A 13,414-nucleotide genomic window follows, 5' to 3' on the forward strand; every position below is an offset into this window, starting at 1 on the left:
GAAATTTTACCGAGTCGCCAGTTCAGCCAATAGGTCCGATCCGAGTCTGACATTGGAACCATTTAGAATCCTTCAGAGAGTCCTAGGTGTCTTACAAATCTTTTGAATCATCAACCATATGGACACATGCATTGGGGCTCAAAAAGAAGGCTAATCTCCCATGTAGGCGTGTTAACGGATCGAATTCAAATAGAATCAGGCAATATTCGAATTTAAATCCTATTACAAAATCTGATATCTGAATTCGATTCAATATTCGACAGATATTGAAAATTAATATTTGAATTCAAATTTGATTAAATATTTGAATATTCGATTCGATTTGAATCCAACCAATTAACTATTTTAGGTAATTAATAAATATTTTATTTATATAAATTATACATATGATTTAATTATTACATATAAATTATATAAAACATTTAAATAATTTCTATATTATATATAAAAATTAAATAATCGGTCGAGTTCGAATATGTATCGAATCGAATTAGGTCATATCCAAATTTGAATTCAATTAACTATTGGATATAAATAGAACATCCAAATTTGACCGATTAAATATTCAAAATTTCCAAGTTTAATTCGATTATGTCAAATCTCAAATTTAAAATCAAATTTTAGAATACCGTTAACACTCCTACTGCTGCACAATTAGTCGCTAAGTATGTTTTAAGTTGCACTAGAATTGTCACTTGCTACACCGGACCACTCCCCATTTTGTGAACACTGTATGAACTATGAAGGGGTATTACAAAAAATAAATCACGCAACCCATATTATTGATACAATGGATACTTCATAGTTAAACATCTTTCGTTCTTTTGCATGATATATCAAAGGTATAACTGTGGATTGTTTATTTGTCGTATTGATGGTTCATTTTAATGGAGAGAATTATCTTTACAAAAAAAAAAAAAAACATGTGTGGATTGGGCGGAAGAGTTTTAAGGTTGATTAATGGTGGGCTGCCCAAAATGTTTTCAGACCGTGTCACAAACCCTTTGATGAAGAGTAAGAAAAATTGGAAGAAGAAAAAGGATATAAGAGATGGGAAGGGAACTCTAATGATTATTACATAGACATGAAGGTCTGTTTTAGCACTAAAGACATCTTCCTTGTAAACTCAATGAAATGCCTATAGCGGCCTCATCAGTTTAACTACCTCTGGAGTAGAGAGCTAGGCATGTCGCATGGGATAGAGCTTTTGGACCTGCATTGGTCCGTTAACCAACCATTCTGCATTAAACACCTGAGTTCTTCACAGAGTGCTCTTCACACCAACCTTACAATATATCTTCGCCACACATTGGGAACATCTCCTATCTTCGCCACACATGGAGAGATGTTCCCAATACAAGGTGGGATGTGGCTGTGAGGTTGGTGTGAGACGTGCCCTGTGAGAAGCACATCCTAATTCGCATTGACTTTGGAGAACCTTCTTCGGTGTGAGACGTGCACTGTGCTCTACGATGTCGCTAATTGTCTCTTTGGAGATATCTGATAAAAATGAAATGATACCATGTCCCCTACCATTCCTGAGGTCATTCTTGTCCATCTTAGAGATCCCTTTCCAATAGGGTTTCTTTTGTGTGTGTATGTATATATGTGCATATTTACAGGGAGTGGGGTATGCATATCAGGCTTGGGCTCGCTGTTTCAGCACTCATACGCATTAAACTTTCTGTGAAATGAACATTCCAAGTTTAATGGTTTGCTTGATCCCTAATTTCCAAGTTCAACAGTTAGGCAGTTAATCCTTCCCCGCATTAGTAATCCTTTATTTTAGGTAGGTATCAAGTAATTCCTCATTAAAACACAAGTCATTTAAGCCCTGCTAATACATAATAGGTGTTCTTCTAAGATCTACCTTGATAATAGTTCTTATTAATAGGGGTGAGCAAATGGGGTAGGTTATATCAGAAACCGAATGGAATTAACCTCGAACTGGCCTTGAACTAACCCTACTCAATCTGTTCTTGAAACTGACCAATACCTAGATTGGTTCCAAGATCTTGGGTTTATCCTACTTGAACCGACCTGATGAATTGACCTTGGTTGGCCTTGGTGGAACCTGTCTTGAAATCTAACTTGCCTTGAAATAAACCCCAAAGTACTTTTGGGGATGTGAAGATTTAAACCAAAGTAATCATGATTACAAAAGCCATGGTCTCACTTGACCATTGAGTTACTTAACTTATTTGATCATTTGTTTTTATTTTAATATTTGAATGCGTACAATAAGTAATATAAAAGGTAATGGTGATGCATGATCTGGTTGCTCCTATCTGGAAGGCAGCTCGGATGTTGGATTAACATGTGGCCGGTCAAACTACAAGAAACACAATATCAGAGGTCCTAGGGTGCTTTACCTGGTATGAACATTAAGATGCTTAAGTTAGCAAAGAGTGTTGTAGTGAGTTGATTTGCTTCGAGAGTAATAGCAAGTGAGAGCTAAATCGCGCGTACCTATGAGGTTAGAGGTGATGCCCTTATATAGGCAACCTGTCTTAGGCCTCACGAAACATATCCGAAATCTCCAGCCCACGTAACCAAGAGCCCATTTCACACCTGAAGATGGACTTCGTATGGGTTGATAAGGCTTATCGAGTCTGTCCGATTCGGGCGGGATAAGGATAGGGCTCGCTGACATGTAGTGTGATCCCAAAAAGATCAAAGACGGCTGCCTAGCTTCTAAAAGAGGTTTGCATGGCACCTTGGCAGGTCGGGACACCACAAGCTGCTCAGACTTCAGTCTTAGCCGAGGTGCCCACGCTGACCTGGCTTGCTAAGGTGTTTGGAAATGCTAAGCTGTCAACTAATCATCGGGCCGCTCCACGTGTCCATGTACCAACGGGTTGGGCCAAATTACCCCTGATCAAGTAATATTTACAAAATTTAAATTTAAACTATAAGTTTTGAACCACATAATAACAATCTACATATTAAGTTACTCAATTTAATCAATAAAGACAATATAAATTTTAAACTATATATTATCTTTATTGAAAATCAAGTTTTTAAAGAACATGCTTCATTTTTTTGAAGGGGAGTAAAGAAAAAACAAGTTCCACAAGTAGACCATATTTTTATTTATCCCAATCCAATTGATAATTCGGTTGAATTCAGTCTATACTGGCTCTAATATGAAATTATGGGCATAATCCTATAGGTTCATAAGGTTCTGTAAACTTTATTCCATTGAAATTCCTATTTGTTAATAGACTTTTATAATTATATGACAAAAGAAGTTTTGTAAATGTAATAATAGCTCATAATAGGGGTGTTCAAATTTGGTTGATAAATCAAAAACCGAATCGAACCAAACCAAATAAGCAAGTTCGGTTCGGTTAATTCAGATATCAGTTTGGTTCAGTTTTTATAATAAAAAACTCAATTTTTGGTTTCGGTTCGGTTTGGTTTGGTTGATATTTTCAACCAAATCGAATTGAAAACTGAATTAGTGTTTATTTAATAAAGTATATTAAATATTTAATGTGATCTATTTAATACTTTATGCTAATTAATTATTATATTTCCCAATGACCAATTTTGCAATTTCCCATTGGGCTTTAATTTTTTGTGAATAACTTTTAATTAATAATTGTTAATTAAAACCTAGATTAATTATTAATTATTTTTGAAAAAGGCCCAGTTCGCCAATTCCCCATTGGCATTGGGCTTTGGGTATAACTTTTAATTAATAATAGCTAATTAATTAAAACCATTGGGTTTTGGGGCCATTTTTAACTTTTAATTATAAATTATTTATTAGTTGTTGATCAGTGTTTGTCATTTATGTGGAATTAGGGCCCAATCGAACAAAAAACCAAACCAAACCAAACCAAGCCAAACCAAATTTGGTTTGGGTCGGTTCGGTTTTGAACTCTAGTTCAATTTGGTTAGAGAAAATTGTCAAACCAAACAGTCAGTTAGGTCCTCAATTCTAACCGAACCAAACTGAACCAACCAATTGTACATCCCTAGCTCATAATTGTTGTTGTTATTACATTTCTTGTTATTTTTGTTGTCAACAATATGAGTCATGTTTGGTCATTCCATTCTAGTCAATGCCATATCCATTGTTAAATTGTTGGCACTTAAATCCTTTCCTACTACTTTGACCCATGTCCTTTTCTAGCTAGCCCCTTCAACTTGCCACAAATCATTTCTTATTCCTAATACTTTGGCCCATGTTCTCTCATTTTATCACCTGTCGAATGACTTCATTTTTGACCCCATCATTTCTAATTTTCCACTCATCCATCCCATGACATGCATTTCTGCCACACTCATTTTTTGGACATGTTTCTTTGACTATCCAACATATGCAACCTCAGTGAAGGAGGTCAAGGTTCAAAACTTTCAACTTGAAATTCAAAAGGGGCCCAATCCAACGTTCAATAGGGTTGGGGTGGTAAAAGTTGTAAGGCCCGTCTCAGCACAGATTGGATTTAGGTCGATTCTTTGGCCAATCCAATCTGAGCCTTGTTTTCTTTTCTTTTCTTTCTTTTGAGTCCCAAATAACCCATCCCCCCCTCCCACACACACCCCTCCCGCTCATGATGATCAAAGAAAACAATTCATTTTTCACAACCTTATATTGGATCCGGATGTAGTAGACACATTAGGTAAGCACAATGAGTGAGCACGTAATAGCTGTGTGACACATGTCCCAGTTAATGCACCTTTCATCCAAACGTTTTTGCTCCGTTAGACAGAAATTATCCATTATTTCATTATTTTTGTCAAAATAATTAAAAATAAAAAACAATGAAAAAGGAAAATGTAAATGAGTCCCCAAACCAACACATTTAGGTTTTCCTTTTTTATTGTTTTCATTTTTAATTACTTTGACAAAGATAATAAAATAATGGATAATTTCTGTATAATGGAGCAAAAACGTTTGAATGAAAGACGCATTAACTGGGACATATGTCACACAACTATTACGTACTCACTCATTGTGCTTACTTAACTTGCCTACTACATCCGGACCCCCTTATATTACCAGGTTGGATCCATTAACGCAGTGAAAAAACTTTAAAATGGGGAGCAAAGAAACTAATTAAGATTTAAGAAAGGGAGAAGAGGCGTGATACTTATGCCCCAACTTCCAAATGTGTAGAAAACCCAAACATGAAAGTGGACTCCTTAGAAATTTATATTGATAAAACAACTCAAATTAAGTAAAAATTCTGTTTATATAGCATCCAGTTGCACATTGGGAATATTTCTCCTATATATATGTCAAATTTATAGATGTTCTCAACTTATAGCAAGATTTCCATACTTTCACAGTTCATAATTTCCAGTGGAAAAATAAAAAGATTTCAGAGAAATTAAAGATGGCTTATGCAAACACATTATACAAAATAAGGTACACGATGGCATCAGCTGCCACCGATCTTGGTCTATTCAATCCAGACTTAATTCATTGCGACATTCACCATTGATGGTTGACTTCATCAGCCACTCGATCGCAAGGCGAGATCAGGGGTTCATGTTGCCTGCCTTCCTCCAATCTCTCTAGTTTGCTCTTTGATGGTTTCGCATTTCTGTAAATTGCATAGAGCATCAGCTGAGCTGCACCAAGTATAAATCCTGTACCGTTCGGAATCTGTTCAGCAAAAACCGCATCGTTACGTCACTTTGCCCATATTATAGGAATGATGCATTTTTCTTTGGACATAAACCTAAGGAGAGTGATGAATCTTAGAAATGTAATCAATGAACTCGTTCATAGGGGTGTTAATGGACCAGATTTTGGGTTATATCCGTCCAAATAAAAATTGATTTAAACGGTTTGGATGGACAAATAAGACATGAATTGGATCAGTCCAGACTTCAGTCAGAGCAAAGCCTGTTCAAACAACTTTTACAGTCTTACATCGGGAACATCTCCTTACTTGTGTACTTTACTTCATGGGTAGATATTTCCAATGCAAGGTTACAAGAGGCTGTTGGAACAGTGTAAGCATGTGCTTGCTCTGACTGAAGCCAAATTCTTGGATGAGGTTCCAGATGGAATTAATCTAAATTAAAATCAATTTGAACAGACTATATAATTGGGACATTGAATTCAAGTGATCTAAAATGGTCCAAAATATTCATCAGATTGGATTGGACTTGATCCATCTGTAATGATCATATTGGACCAGATCGGATTGGACCATAACCAGTCCACTTGATACCTCTACCCGCTCATATATTAGTGGGGCATGACTTATTATCAACTTTATCTAAAGAAAAGTTTAAGCATGCATACCTCTATAGATTATATTTACTTGTGTAAGGGCACATGTTCAAGTAAAGATAGGGAAACACATAAGGTATGATATTTTTATTATTTAACTTTCCACTGCTCACACTATGGTGGCAGGTAGACCTTTTCCTTTGGTGGCTTTCACTCCTCCAGGTAGCCTTTTCTGTGACGAATTTCACTCTACTCTAGGTATCCCTTCTCCTAGGTAGCCCTTTGTGATTCGAACTTGTGATGTGGTGGTAGGTTCTGATACCAAATGTTATGTGTTTGACCAATATGCCTAAAGCCTTAAGACTGGTAGAATGCATCAAGCCAAGCACTTTAAACATTTAGGATCGTTAAAAGTTCATGTTCAGGTCAGGGGCAAGGTCCATGTTTAGGGTTGATCTTGGGTTGGTTCTTAACTGTGAATCAACTTATCTAATTTATACCCTTAATTATCAAAAGGATAATTAAGAGGAAATATAAGGGATTCAAGAAAAAAAGGGAGATGATACAAACATTGACGATTGGGGTGGGGGTCTTGAGTTGGCCATTAACCTAACCCACTTGCATCTAAGTTACACCCCTACTATATTAGAGAGAGAGAAAGAGAGAGTAATGGTTGCTTTTAATGATGATCATGCCCTGTTTGTTTCCATTAATCTCTTATATTTGAGAAAGTAATGGTTGCTTTTAAAAGTACCTTGAAATTTGTGTATCTTTAAATTTTGTTAAAATCTGATTGTCGAGTACTGAAAATGATAATATGCCATTTTGCTCTTAGGGAAGAGTATATTAAGCAATTTAATAAAATGATTATAAAATTAATAAAAAGACTAAAAATTAGTAAAATTATTTAACAATTAAAATTTTGTTAATTTATGAAACGATTAAACATCAATAAAGCTTATTAAAAATTAATAAAATAGATTTAAAATATAAAGAATAATTAAAATTAATAAAACAAATAAAAACAACAAATGGTTAAGAATTGTAAAATTATTGTATATAATAGAGATTGATTAATAAATTATTAAATGATTAAAAATAGTAAATGACTAAATATTTAATATATGAATAGAAAATCTATGAAATGCTTAAAATGTTAAGAAAATAATTATTCCATTTTATATTAACCATACATAAAACTATTATTATGGTTAATATATGGGTTGTAAAAAGCAAAAGCAACCAAAGGGAAAAACGAGAATTATATGTATGATAATAAAAAAAAAAGCGTTCAACAATTGGTCATGTCGACATCCCTTATAGACAAGATTGTGTCTTCTAAGCTTGGCTAGAAGGATGTCAGCAATGGTGAGTGCCTCAGCTTCTCCATGAGATCTTACGCTATGAGTAACTTCTCCTTGAATTCGAGGCATTGTTGAGTGCCTCAGCTTTATTTCTGGATTCAAACAGATTCTCTTTTTTAGGTCCTAACAACATTAAAATGAATAAAAGGGTAACCAATCAATTTTCCTGGATTCAGCATGGAGTGGGAAGATTTCTTGCTACTCTCTAAAACTCCAAATGTATTCCATAAATTTATTCTTTGACAATGACAACTTCATGGGAGATTTCCATTAGGGACAATTTGGTCCTTCAAGTTTTATCGGTTGGAGTTAATGTTTGGAAGGTAAGTTGTTTTTGAAAGTTCAGGATATATATATATATAAGTATTTTCTCAAATGCACAAAGTATATATAAATAATCGTCCCTATTTTTAATGATTTAATTTAAAAAAAAAAATAGTAATCATATCTAAGAAATGAGCATTGAAATGAGATGACTCGTGGCCAATTTTATCAAAGCTTTACTGACCCAGACCCAGGTAGTCAAACCGTTCAACATGGAAACCTGCCACTGTTCTAGTTCTGTTTAACATCTAGGCCATTATGTTGCAAATAAATAAATTGGTCATCAAACCATTTGCCCGAACAATCTAATAATCATCAAACCGTTCAACCCGGAGAGTGGTTCACAGTTTAAAAACAAAATACTGAAATACTTTTTAAGAAGTAAAATAACAGAAAAAAAAATTCCAAGAAGTAAAATAAGCAACGTCCTCCTATTCCGTCCTTTTTCTCTCCTTTGTTTGTCTTCTTATTCTTTTTCTTTCTTTCTTCCACAACCACCCTTCTCACTCTCTCCTATCTAAAAGTATGCAAATATGACCTATATATCTTCGTAACCTAACCTAATATTCTAATCTAATGTTCAGGATGCAATATACACCTATAAATTGAATTCATCAACTGTTTTGACTTACTTGTCTTGGATTAGGGCTGTTCATAAGAATGCCTAACCCGACCAATCTGGACCGATCCAACCCAAGTCGGCTAGGTTTTCATCAGTACCGACCGGTTTTGGGTTGGGCAAATATATAAACCAATGTATCGGGTTGATTTCGGTTTTTTTGTGTGAAAACCGAAACCAATACAACCCAAACCGAACTAGTACTAATTCGGTAGTTCCTAGTTTGAGTAGTTTCTTACTTAACTATAACTAGTCTTCTACTAGAACTAGAAGGCCCATTAGGCAATCTATCATAGTTTCTAATTTTTTATAGTCTTTTACACCAAATAGGCAACCCATTAGACAATTACAACTAGAATTCAATTAGGTGTCCTTTTGTACAGGAGCAAAACCGAAACTGACCCAACCCGACTCAAACCAACTAGGTCGGTTTGGCCTATTAGTGGGTCGGTTTCAATTTCCACCTCAGGTAACCCGACCAGATCGGGTCGGTTGGGAAAACCCCAATAAACCAACCCAACCCGACCTGTAAACACCCCTACCTCGGATATTGACTGCTGACCTGGGAATCAAAAGAAAAAGCGATTCATTTTACAGGTTGATTTTTAAAACATTGCTCTGTGTAATGTGGATACTGAAAACAATAGTTAATAAAGAACTGAGAACTGACTCCGACGAAGTAATCCCCCATGAGCGCCGCATATACAGCCCAAGTGCCTCCATTTAAGAAAAGGAAAAACGAGAGAAAGAATGGCATGTACTCCACACTCTTTGTCGTGACCACTGTTTTCTGCACAGTTTTGACATGTAAATGATCATCAACATTACACACTATAAAATACTATTTGTATAGATGTGGAAAGCCCGATGGCACCGAGAATTCAAAACAGTCAAGAAGCAAAGGGTTTTAAAACTGGAACGGACAAGGAATCTGGGTCAAGCAGTCTGACCGTTGGGATTGAATGGATAGTTTGTTCTGAAAACCATTATAGTTTACTGACCAAATCACAATTTTTGGCCAAAAAATGGATTTAAGGTGAAACATAATTGATTCTCAATTTTTCCAGTTCAACCATCCAGTCCGGTTCAATGCGTCTTATCTTGGAGCCCGGATGCCAACTGATGATCTCAAAGCCAGGCCCGTTGCCGGATTTCGTTTGTTAATTTTTTTTTGGAAGGCATTTAGTTTGTTAATTTGGGCCATTTATTTAGACACCCCCGTATAATTGTGTGTATTTATTAAAAACTACCTAAAATTTGCATATTACTTAGACACCCAATATAATTTGAAATTCCTTTACTTTGCACTGTTTTTTCTTAAAAGGTACATTGATATGTATAAGTTGCTTTCAGAATAAATACATCCGGGCCCATATCTTTTGCTATTCCTGTCAGGTGATTATTTCCAATAAAAGCAATTATATATTAAATAAAAAAGAAAAAGAAAAAATGATTGTTCAGCCTATTTCAGAATTCTTAGCCACTACCGTGGGATGGATACTTAATAGAGTCTATATCCTGATTATGGGAGGAAAGGTTTTAGTAAATAGGTTGAACGGGCGTTGCCTCCAAGTCCGGTGACCCCCAGACACCCAGAGTGGTTGCTAAGCTATGCATCATTGCACGCACCCACCGTGGTCCGTGGTTATCCACCATGATCGTCAGGACCAGCCGATTCCTCATGAGTCAAGGAACAGGGTTCACCACTGCACCTGCTCAGAGAGCATTCATTTTCTACCAGTTTTATACCAGCCTAGATCTAACGGGCTGAGTCAAGGAGATGTTTTCTCCACCTGCTCAAATATTCATTATCTACCAGTTTTTGTAGCAGCTAGATGATGAGCTGCAGCAGGCAAACCACCATGGCCATTATGAGAACTGAGAAGAACAAGTTCTTACCATGACTGCGAGGGGAGAAGCATACATAACTATGTTGAGGCCTGCACACATGATTCCTATTACATCGATACGCAGATCTCCATGCATTGCGAAACGAGTTACTCCGATCGCTGCTGCTAGAGATCCAACATCCATAATCCCCAGAAGAATTGCGGTATTTGCCTGCAAGACATATTCAATCAGAGATAATTAATGAACATAGGATGATGGTGGTGGTGATGACTTACCCTTATCTTTGCCGGTGCAAATATAAGGAATATCAAAATATAGATAGTTTCGGCCACAACGCCGAAACCGTTGACAGTGGCAACGAGTATGGCACCGGGCTTCACAATTCCATAGTAAGTCCACAAGGCTGAGTTTAACAGGGTGCAAATGTAGGGAAGGCTCTCAAAGTCTTCCGTCGATCTGTTCTTCACGATTCGCCAGAACGTCCCTCTGAAATTACAGTGACACTAGTATTCAAATTCACGTTCAATATTCTAGTACTGAGCATCAATTAATTCTCGTCACTGAATTATTATTATAATGAGGAGATGCTTCTTACATTGGGGAAAGGAAGACTAAAACAGAGATGATGTTGCCTGCAAAATCAAAGTAATACAGCCCCGATGAGATTAAGAGTCTTTCACGGCAGTACATAAATAAATACAAGGAATGAAAAAAAAAAATAGCTAAAGAGATCTAATTTCTAACCAATGACACCAATAATGAATCCGACGCTTTCAGTTTCAGCCATCTTCAATTTGCAAAGAAGGAAAGTATACGTCCGGGGGATTTGCAGAAGGAAGATATAGAAGAGTAGGTGAGGTAACTGCCAACTAGCTTGCTAATCGAGTGAACTCCGGCCGGCCGGACGGTTTCAATCTAAGAAAAGATTGAAGAAGACGCCACAGACCCGTCGCCGGAGAGTCACGGCTGAGTATCGGAAAAAAGCCTCTTGAAGGAGCTTGATTCCAGAGGAGAATTTGCGATCTGCAAAGGAGTTTTGATCTGAAATCACTCCCAAGAGTGTAGGAGACATAATTGAGCCTGGGGAAAGTTGATACTTGATAGTTAAAAGGCTTAAAACAAGCAAAGTTGTGGGCCAATCAATGCCCGAAAATCGGCCCAAACACTGAATCAGGGCCGTTGATTTATTGATATTGCCCTTGATATAGGGGCCCACAGCACAGCAATACCAATACACGTACACTCAGGTCTGTGATTTCGCGCACGTTGGCTAGAACCACGTAGCAGCGAAAGTTGATTGGTCGATGGCTGTCGCATCGCAGGAGATAAAGAGCAGGTGACATCCACAGAGAGTGGTATTGACATGTGACACTTGACAATGACAACCTTAGGGTTATCTTTGGTTTGAAGGAAAAGGTAGGGAATCCTATACCAGGTTTGTAATGGTTTTGTCAACTTTCCCTTTTTTTCCTACTTTTTTCCTTCAAACCAAACACAACCTAACGGTATAAGGGGCTGTGGAATCAATAATCAGGGCTGGATTCGAGCCGAGCCGAGCCGAATAGTATGAGGCTCGAGCTCGAGCTCGGCTCGAGTCAAAAACCTATAAGCTCAAGCTTGATTTGAGAAAAATATTTTATAAAAATAAAAAATTATATATAAAAAATTATTATAATATTTTTATTATATATTATTTTTTATATATATTTGAGCTCGACTTGTTTATTAATCGTGCATATAGATTAGGTTCAAAGCTCGATTGAAACCGAATCGTCGAACTTGAATAATTCGTGAAGAGCTCAACTTGTGGCCACCCCTACAAATAATAACACTCTTAGCCCCATTTTTTAAAAGACAGGTCCGGAAAATTATCATTGGTCCCACAGCCTACTTTTGATGTACTATTGTACAATTTCAAGCCAACTGTTCTCAAAAGAAAATTGATATAATTTGAGCTCTGTTGTGGTTAAATTGATAAATAAATAGGACAAAACAAACTGTGAGAATGATAAGGGAGATATTTAGAACTTTGGACATCACATATATTTATTGATGAAATTGATGTCATCGGCGAAAGAATAAATGCAGACCATGAAACTAAAGAGAGCATTCAAGAATAGAAATTCTAAATATTCATGTTTGCAAAAGCAAAACTTGAAACTCGGCGAGGGATTCAATTGGTGTTTGCCCTGATGCGGGGATGTCGGTAAAACGTAAAATAAACGAAGCAAATAAGCTTTTTGAGTCAAGTGCTCCTACGGATGCATATATATCAGAAAACACAGGCTGCTATATGCTGGTAAAGTCATGGATCACAAGCTGGAAATTTTAGCATAATTATTTTGAGGGGTCGGGGTTACTGTCTGCCAACTGTGCCAAGAAAATCAAGTTGGATGATGATAATGTAAGGGTTATTTTCAAACCAAACACAGCCTTCTCGTAAAACCGTCAGTGGGCTGGATCCACCCAATGGACCCGAACTGACCAAACTGATAATAATAGTTTTAGTTTCAATGATTTTGTTTCAAATAATAATCGAGTCAGTTCCGATTCTTGCCTATTCCAAACCGATTCAGACACAAAATCCGTTATTATATATATAATATCTATGTTATCAAAATTTAAATTAAATTATTATTTAAATAAACAAATCTAGTTTTCAGTATAATAAAAGACTCAATAAATCCAATTGATGGAGGGTGATTTGGCCTGACCTCGTAGCAAGGTGACAACTCGGCGTAGTCAGCTCGCTACAAAATAATACTCCACTACCCCGAGCTAGGAGTTCTTCGAGCTGAAATCATCCTGAGCTAAGGGCAATTCGGTACTCATTCCGAGCTAAGGGCACTTTGGTACTCATCCCGAGCTAAGGGCACCTCGATACCAAGTCGCAACTTTAGTACATAATTCAGTTCGAGGTGTATGACCCTGAGCTCAAGAACATCAGTTCGAGGTAGAAACCAGCTCGGGTATATCAATCTGCCTTCGATATAATCCCGAAAGTCTCTCCAACAATTCCCGGATTCCGCGGGATCACGCCTCGTAACAACTAAGCATTAT

General features: G+C 36.7%; 1 protein-coding gene across 2 annotated transcripts; it reads right to left on the reverse strand.

Annotated features, from left to right (window-relative positions):
• Positions 1 to 5,233: 5,233 nt before the first annotated feature.
• Positions 5,234 to 11,436, reverse strand: LOC104598914 (bidirectional sugar transporter SWEET17-like). 2 transcript variants are annotated; one of them, XM_010261207.3, is made up of 6 exons: positions 11,099 to 11,436; positions 10,950 to 10,986; positions 10,630 to 10,840; positions 10,403 to 10,564; positions 9,174 to 9,293; positions 5,234 to 5,620 (listed from the first exon to the last, which is right to left on the reverse strand). In XM_010261207.3, exons 1-6 carry the CDS (start codon positions 11,139 to 11,141, stop codon positions 5,447 to 5,449), a joined length of 747 nt encoding a protein of 248 aa, XP_010259509.1. In that variant the 5' UTR covers positions 11,142 to 11,436; the 3' UTR covers positions 5,234 to 5,446. The 2 variants fall into 2 exon arrangements, with proteins under 2 accessions (XP_010259509.1, XP_010259510.1); XM_010261208.3 differs by lacking the exon at positions 9,174 to 9,293.
• Positions 11,437 to 13,414: the final 1,978 nt, after the last annotated feature.

Source organism: Nelumbo nucifera, chromosome 3, assembly GCF_055504915.1.
Source record: "Nelumbo nucifera cultivar China Antique chromosome 3, China Antique-T2T, whole genome shotgun sequence".
In the NCBI taxonomy this organism is placed as follows: Eukaryota; Viridiplantae; Streptophyta; class Magnoliopsida; order Proteales; family Nelumbonaceae; genus Nelumbo; species Nelumbo nucifera.